Here is an 8,543-nt window from a genome sequence, read left to right as displayed (position 1 = left end):
AAAAAAAAAAAAAAAAACACATCATCTTTGTTTTGCACAGTTTTTCCATTTGTTGGGAAGACATTAGTCAGAAACACAAATAAATGTGTATATATAAGCAGTAAGTAGAGAAGGTTCAAAGAGGTTACAGCACATTTCCCATTTAATTTCATTTTCTGGTTTTTTAGTAGTTGATTATCTTACGTGCAGGACATTCCAATTTGGAATTTCATTCCAAAATTAGTATATGAATTGGGGATTATTTAAAATCTAACTGGTTGCCAGGTGTGTTTCTTAAACTAATTTTCTTCTGGCAACATGATCTCAGGTATGGGGAAACTTTTTTACATTGCCATCACTTCAGGGAAAGCCTGTGCGCCCGCAGTTCCAGGGGGAGCTGCCGCAGAACCACTTCCCCATCGGCTGTTGTTCGTCCTGCACCAAACCCAGTTTCTGCCAAGGGAAACCTGTGACCTGCCGGGGCCCGGGAACTCCCGCAGAAGCGGTTATCGCCCCCCATCATCCACCAGCGGGTAACACCCCACTTGCTGCGCGCACACAGCGGTTACGTGGCGTGCAGGAGGGAAAAGGGGGGAAGGGAAGTTGAAGAAACGCAGGCTGAATCTGCACTCACTGCAGTCGCCCCCTCTGCCACACCACCTCCTTTGTTACCACGTGAAACTAACAGAACACAGACGGCCATAGAGACTTGCTCCTGTTGATCAAATGCCGTCACATCTACCTAGAACAGGACTTAGCCTGATAGTTAAAAGCATTTACCGTTACTTTAAGCAAAGAAGAGAACCCTTGTGTAGCAAGTGAAACAAGGCCACATTAAAAGTGCAGGTTCATGCATTGCACTGGAAAAGATGCCACGCAAGTGCACGTACACACAAGAAAAAAAAAAAAGAATCAGGCAAAAACAATGGCATTTAAGTGCCAACAGCAGAGGGAGAGGGAGGCCCTTCAACACAGCGAGATGCAAAAAAATTATGCATTTTCACTGCTTCCTACTAACTTCTCAGAAGAAAGGAAAAAGCCAGGAGGTTCCAGGCTGCACACTCAGAGGACGAGAGGGAACAAGAACAGAACTGAAAATACGCTGAACATCTAAGGTTCTGTGCTATGCTACATCTAGAGCTCTTTTGTTAGTAAATTAAACTTCTTAGCAAGAAAAACATTCGTAACAGCGCAAAGTAAATACCCCAAACATGAGCACATTCTGATCACGCAGCCTTAAAAAAAAAAAAACTTAACCTACAAACTTGGGAGTTTCAAGTAGGCAAATTGCAAGACTACTGTTTCCAAGGCAGGTGTTTGCCATTAGCTGCTGCTCTCACTGGGGAGGGCTGGCTGGCACGACCCGTCCTTCCTTGGTTTTTCCTGCTGAGCAGCAATGAACCCAGAAATACAACCCCTGCTGCTCTCCTAGGAAGAGGCACCACCCGAAGAAACAAAACCCAAATGGCACCAGTCCAGCTGGCAAGAGGCAAGTGACCCTACTGTACGACCTGAGAGGATTGTCTCATCGGTAATTCCCTCTCCTTCTCAAATTTTCATTTTAACACGTCACTATCTTTAAGTCTTGGCACAGGAAGCCAGAAAAGTTATTACAACCTTAATTTAAACAACTGGCTTAAAAATATCACAGCCGTATGTCAATACCATATATTAAGTAATCTATTTATATATAACTTCATCATCTTCTTCATACATTTCTTGATTTCAGTGGTAGTGCAGTAATTAAAATCACAAGTACAATCACAAGTACTTTAGACTATTTAGATTTGTCACCACCGTTCAACTAGTAAATCAGAGTTAAGCATTCTAACAGATTAATACGATCCATTTTGCCCCCCTTTGCTTTTAAACAACCCAAAGGCAGGGTTTCACTCCTAAAAATTAATTTTTTAATTTTTTCTCGTCTTAGTGACAGAACCAGAAAATTATATAAGTTTGCCAAAAGGCCATCCGATTTACAGCCACTGGGCATCACCTGAAATTTGACTTGATTTCCTGATTTACGTCACACAAACTTTCAGTGCAGCAGAAACCACCTTCTTTCACAAGATAAGCGAGCTCAGTGTCACAAATAACATCTCCTCTCCTCTCGCGTGAAAACATTTCGTGACCAAGCACCTCGGAACCGCATCCTCCACCCGCCCCCAAAAAACTGAGTGGTCTGAGCAGTCCCCTCCTTTCCTAGTTAGTTCTTTTTACAGCATATATTACTTAAATGCATGCCCCACGTTTAGAAAACGTCTCTTAGATTTTAACATTTTCGGTATAGCCTATACATTTTATCACGTTACCCCATTCATGTCATGGTGGACTTCCCCACTCTGAGACATGTCGCTGCAGACCGAAAACGAAAGAGGAGAAAGGGCCGGACAAACAGAAATGAACGCGCTGAGCTCTGCACCACTGTAAAAGGATTCTTGAACCACTTCTACAATTCAATTGCATTTCCCTTTTTAAAAAAAAAGTCAGCTTTTACTTTAATCATTCTTCTCCCGGTCAACATTCACGATTTTTCTCCCAGGGGAGCCACCAGCAACCACTGGAGAATCGCGCAATACAGCGTCCAGATGGGGCTGGAGAGAGACTTTGGCTGGAGAGTCCCTGGGTATCTTACGGGAGGTCTCTATCACAGAGTTTCTCAGCGTGTCATTCATTTCTATGACCTCAAAGTCTGCTTCGTTCCACTCTCCCGCATCCTCCTCATCCTCTTCATCCTCATTAAGCCCTGAGTTTGACAACAAAGCTTTCCGGTCCTCGCTCTCGCTCATTTCTTTCAAGTCGCTCTCACCGGGAGAGGTGGCTAATTTGTACATCAGAGGGAAGAGTATAACTGTCGCTGCAGAAGTCCCCATGGCAGTGTACATAACCACAGGAACATGGTGAAACCTTCCTTGAAGATACCCCACCACGGCAGGGATGCACATCTCGCCCAGCGCAGCGCCGATCACAAACAGAGAAGCTGATTTTCCTTGCACGACCGTGTACTGTTCTACCCAGGAAATGCCGCTGGGAAAGATGGTAGCCATTGACGCTCCGTAGGCAGCGGTTCCAACCCACAGGGAGGCTGGGTACCTCGCAAAGAAGGCCAAGAGGGAAGAGGAGACGGCAGAGCCTGTGATACTCAGCAGGATCATGGTGCCAGGGTACAAGCAAGCAGCACAGAATATTGCCACTCCCCTGCAAGCGGCAAACGCACCCCAGAAGACAGAATTCAAAGCCGCTGCTTCATTTTCTTTCATCTCGGCAAAGACCTTTGCGAAAGTAAATATGTAAGAGCCGTAAGTGACCTCCGCTCCCACGTAGCAGAAGAAGAATACGAACAGGAGAATAATAAGGGCACAGTGGTATTTGGCAAACATGCATTTCTGCAGACAAGCCTTTGATTTGTCTCGAGCTGAGCTGCCCTTTGAATACAAAATAAAAAAGAAGAAAGAAACAAACAGAAGATAGGTCCCTATGACAACATAGGACCACAAAAAATCTGCACCAAGATGGTGTTTCAGTGCTGACGCAGCTGATGCAGCCGATGCTGTCGGCACAGACCTCAGGACAGACTGGTTTGTCTTTTCAGCTACTGGAAGGTCTTTAGAGTCAGAGCCTCCCAAGGCCATTTTAGCCAGGATTGGAGCCACAAACGCACCGACAGCAAAACTGAAGTGCAAGGCCTGCATATGTGGCCCAGCCTCTGCTCCCCAGGTGTTCAGTGCCAGTACATTGCCGCCTGCAGATCGGAGAGAGGAGGATTCAGTCATTTTAGTCTGAAACCAGATACTGGTTTTAAAAAAAAAAAAAAAAAAAAAAAGAAGACAAAACAAACCAAACCGTAGCCTGTATTATTAATTCAATTTGCAATAATACCAGGTTTAGCAAATACAATGTGCAAAATTGCAGTTAACTGAAATTCTGCCTGTAAGCACCTTAAACCCACGTGATTATTTGAGCTTTAGGAGGGTATTCACAGCAGTCAGAATGAAGAGCCACACACTGGCTTAATCCAGCAACAATGGCTGTACTTTATTACCCTACTTGACAATTTGCAGCATTTTTCTGCCTTTTTTCAAAAGAGCAAGTTTAACTGCTTCTCATTTCTGTAAGTTTTAAAAGCAACAACGCACAACGCTAAGAATCAGAGGCCTCATTAAACAACATCCCAAGAAATACCAAGAATCACTTGCTTCTCATGGGTTGGGACTACCCCAACTGCATTCAAATGACTTTCCAGAAGCGGAAAGGTTTACAATAATACCGCTGCAGAGACCAAACTACAACACCCTCAGATCAACAATAATGCTAGAAAATAAGATCTGAGAGAGACACTTTTAGGTAGTCCCTGAGAAGAATGCAGGAAAATAAGAACAGTAACTAAGTTCCTGTGCTACAGTAGAGCAACCCTTGTCACGCAGCACTAACACTCTTCCAAATTAATTCAGTTACACTCTGCTGCCTTGCTCTTAGTTTCTCCTGCTGCGAAGTCTCCCTGCCTCAAAGGTCTGTCTTCCAAGCAGCACACCCACCCACTGAAGGCATTTTTACAATAAGCCAACAGGATTTTCCCATACAAAGAATTTTTAAACTAAGTGCCACCTCTGCACTCAGGTTATTTAGCATAACCTGTGCCATGCAAAACCATCTTTTTCACTACTGGATCCTGTATCACGCTCTCTTCAGTGTTAACAGAGCTCCCTCAAGCTCCACAGAATTAGAGCAGATGGTTCACATGTGCAGCCATCACTCCTCTGTGTTGCCTACCAGCCAAGCCACCGAAACCAGGGCCTGGCTGGGATGCTTCCAGAGCTGTTTGGATAGCTAGGCTAATTCATTAGCCAGCTCTTACTCAGAATTAAGCCTGCCACCGGATCCAGTCGTACCTTGCTGGCTAGTAAGTAAGCACAGGCGCCCTCAGTAAGCCAGGAAAGTCGGCAGACTGCTGGCACGTCACTGGAGAGGTGCCAGGTGAGTGGCCGCCTGTTGCGGCTTCACCACCACCTTCTACAGCAACGCCAGAACACTCCACCGCCGACGTATTTTTGGTTGTTTCCTGATCCCCATCTGCACGTGTGCCAGCGTTACCCGCTCGTCTCTGAGTGTGCTTAGGTCTCTTGCCACGGCCTCGCCTCCTGATCCAAACTGCCTGCTACAGCCAGCCATCACTAACGCACCCTTTCTAAGCCATGCCCAATGGACTGATTTCTGTGGGAATTTCTTTTTCATACCTCGGGTACAACTGATCTTTCCAACTGCACCTGTAGACGTTTGCTCTGCAACTTCACCGGTACATCTTTCTCCAATAAGGAGCCTCTACTAAGAAATTGGTTTTCAACAGGTTTCCGGCAAAAGTGTTTTTTCCAGGCCATGTGCAGTATGCACATGCCACAGACTTACAATTTGGGGCATAGAATAAATTTGTATTCCCCAACACCAAAGCGACGCTGGCCAAGGGCAGCAAATATTCCTTAATTCACAGAGATGGATGACACGGTGATGTAAGCGAGCTATGGCAGTAAATGTCTGCTGGGATTTCCAAAACACCACCTGGCCAGGTTTAGGTGGCCAACTCTCCAACAGAGCAACTGTGAGAATCTCGCTCTCAAACACCAGGGCTTGCTCAGGACTAACTTAGTTCCAGCTGGCACTAATGAACAGTAATCCAACTAGCTTCCTGTAGATGAGTAATTTAAAGAAAACACTGTTTAAAGAGCACGTGACACTTCCTTTACGTCTGTAATTGCCCACTGAAATGCATATTGATCTTCTCCAGGAAGCAAGAGATACCCAGCTCCCCAAGCCCCTTAAGGAGGAAGGTCTGTTAACAGAGACACAAACACTGGAAGTCTCAGGACCAGAATAATCCAAGAATCCCAGCCAGGTAAAACAGCTCCCCTCTTTTAATTCAAGATGTGTCACATGAAATACCATCAACAGTTTTGGTGAGCTTGAAGTTTCCAATTAGTTCGGTGAAGAAACTATCGGACCACGTGGTCCCTTACCTGTGTCTAGAATTCCCATGGAAGCTCCAATAACTGACATCAAGACAGTTAACAGCAGGGATTTCTTACACCAGGGTATCCCATAAAGACCGACCGTTGTTCCAAACATGGATAATGCTGGAAAGGTTAAAAAACAAAACAAAAAATCCACATACTACAGTTTCCATTTAAACTACAAAACATACAGAAGACCAAGAAATACAAATACATTCATAATTATTAAAGTTACAAATAATCCTAATAGGTGATATAACCTAACTACCTCAATTCATGATTAGCAGAAGCAGCTACAAAGTGCAACAGAATCATTTTTCACTTGGAAAAAAGGCATTTCGTCAGAGTATAAACACTACACGAAAAACCTGTTTTGCTAAAGCTTTGTTTGCAAAGGGAGTAGCATCTGCTGCTAGAACACTAATAAGTCGCCTTCTGCAAACTTTTGATTTAGAAGTGCTATTTCAGTATCTTCTGGAAACTTCTGATCCAGAAATGTTACTTTACCACAAAATAAGTAAAATGTGTTTTTGATCAGTATGAAGTTTTCCCTCTAAGAACTACAGAGTATTAAATTTGGCTCCATTTTAAAAGAACCCAAATCACTAAACTCTTAAAATCCTATAAAGTGATTGCACCTTGGCCAACAAGCGACCTCCATATAAAAATGCTGACTTTCGTTTATATTCTGTTCTCACACGAGGGATGTATTCCAAGGAATTTCTGGAATTTTAAGAGACAGAACTACAAAATTTTTCATCATAAATTTAGCAGCAATTCATTAACTGTATTAGTTTTGCTATTATTAACCACACTTACAACATGCCATTTCAAAAAATATTTTTTAGCAAATGGAAATCATTTATACTGCAATTTGGGAGGAAGTTCAGCAGTTAAATTCTGTGCTTATAATCACCTTCATAACAAAATAATCTGCAATTAATATCTTGAATATACAGTATTAGGTTTTTAGAAAGCTTGTACCAGTTCAGACATCTCTTCTATTTTTCAAATTAATGCTTGACCATAGGTGGGGCAGATACATAAAGATCAATGGGGATTGATGTGATTAAGAACTTAGGTTAATTCCAAACAGAAACAACAACAAAGGAAAAAATAAATATCCAGAACCCTAAAGCCTAGTGAGATACTTGGAATACACACCTCAAAACATTTTTCAAGGCTAGCATGCTGAGCTGCATAGACAAAAAGCTAAGGATGGGGTGTGTTAAGTACAGCTTCTCAGATGCCCCACTCAGAGCTGAAAAGGAACTTCTCAGCAAGTTCTCAGTTGTCCATGTCAGCTCTTCACCTGAAGACTGGTACTTAAAAGCTTCCTTGGCAAAGACAGATTGTCTTCAATTTTTTCTCTGTACAGTACCAGAGTTTCAGCAGTTGGAAGATGGGAGGTAAAACTACACAAGCCAAAATCTCTTACAGGCAGCCTTCAGATGATAGAAATGAGAGAAGATTCAGCAGTTCAAATTGTGGTTTTGCCGTAAGCGCTACCAAATTGGAAAGGATTAGGAGATGAATCACTTTCATCTGTTAACAGACAGCTATCTTTTCTGATACTTCAGGAAAAGAAGCAAATACTAAACTATTTCAAGTTAACACTCACTTCCACAGGTGTATTAATTCCATTATGGAAGGCAAAGTCTCAAATGGCAGACACAGACAGCTCTGACCTTGTCAGATGTACAAGGAGGCTAAAGGAAACCCACTTTACAGGTGTTCTAGAGGAGAGGAATAAAGAACAGGGAGGACACCAAATAAAGACATCTTAGAACAAGAGCAAGTAAGAAGAACTGATCCAGAAAGATGAAGACAAGAAGAGGGGGGAAAAAGAGAGAAGAGACAGATAGACATTTTATGACATGACTACTCCTGATAGCAGGAGACAGGCATACACGGGTAAGAAGAGGCTTAGTTCAAACACTAGCAATAGAAAATGGATCTTCTCATATTCTCTGAATTGACCCTGTGATTACAGCATGGTCCTCAGGGGAGGCACAGTTCTGTTTGAATCTCCCCGAGTAAAAGTATGGGGGGAGAAAGAAAAGAGCGAGCCCCGGTATCTGCTTTAGTCCCTAACTTACAGCACAAAGACACATACTGCCATTACTGCACTTGAAAGAAAAAAAGACAGGGCTTCCACTATTTTAGGTGTGCTCTGAGAATCTCTACCTGAACGAGACACTGACACGACTCTGAAAGGAGCACCTCGTTTCTGGATGCTGAGCGTGGCTCTTGGCGACCTGACGGCTGAGCAGCCCCGCTCTGCCAGGACAAAGCCAGTGCTCTGCTCCTACAGGAGAGAGTTTCCACGTCTCCAGAAAACTGCTAAGATCATAAACTGTGGGTCCTATAGATTTTAAACATTTTCGTAGCTAGGCAGCAACTGAGCAGCAAGTTTCCACCCTCACAAGTGGTATTTAATGTTTTTCCACTTTAAATAAGTTCTAATTTGATTAAGGCCCTCCAGTCAAAATCTCGGTACTTTTGTCCGGTATACGAAAATGAACGCTTCTGCTAACTTTTAAGAAAGGGAAGGGTTTTACG

At 43.3% G+C, this 8,543-nt stretch overlaps 1 protein-coding gene across 1 annotated transcript; it reads right to left on the bottom strand.

The window, feature by feature from the left end:
- Window positions 1-2,477: 2,477 nt before the first annotated feature.
- KIAA1919 (KIAA1919 ortholog) lies at window positions 2,478-8,289 on the bottom strand (the record flags this gene model as incomplete). Its single annotated transcript, XM_009581383.1, has 3 exons — window positions 2,478-3,721; window positions 5,988-6,104; window positions 8,169-8,289. Coding segments are annotated over 3 exons (1,482 nt in total), but the record flags the coding sequence as incomplete, so codon positions are not given.
- Between the last annotated feature and the right edge of the window lie 254 nt (window positions 8,290-8,543).

This window comes from Fulmarus glacialis, unplaced genomic scaffold (assembly GCF_000690835.1).
Source record: "Fulmarus glacialis isolate BGI_N327 unplaced genomic scaffold, ASM69083v1 scaffold47027, whole genome shotgun sequence".
In the NCBI taxonomy this organism is placed as follows: domain Eukaryota; kingdom Metazoa; phylum Chordata; class Aves; order Procellariiformes; family Procellariidae; genus Fulmarus; species Fulmarus glacialis.
The sequence above is the reverse complement of the archived record's forward strand: the minus strand, read 5'-3'. Positions and strand labels throughout refer to the sequence as shown.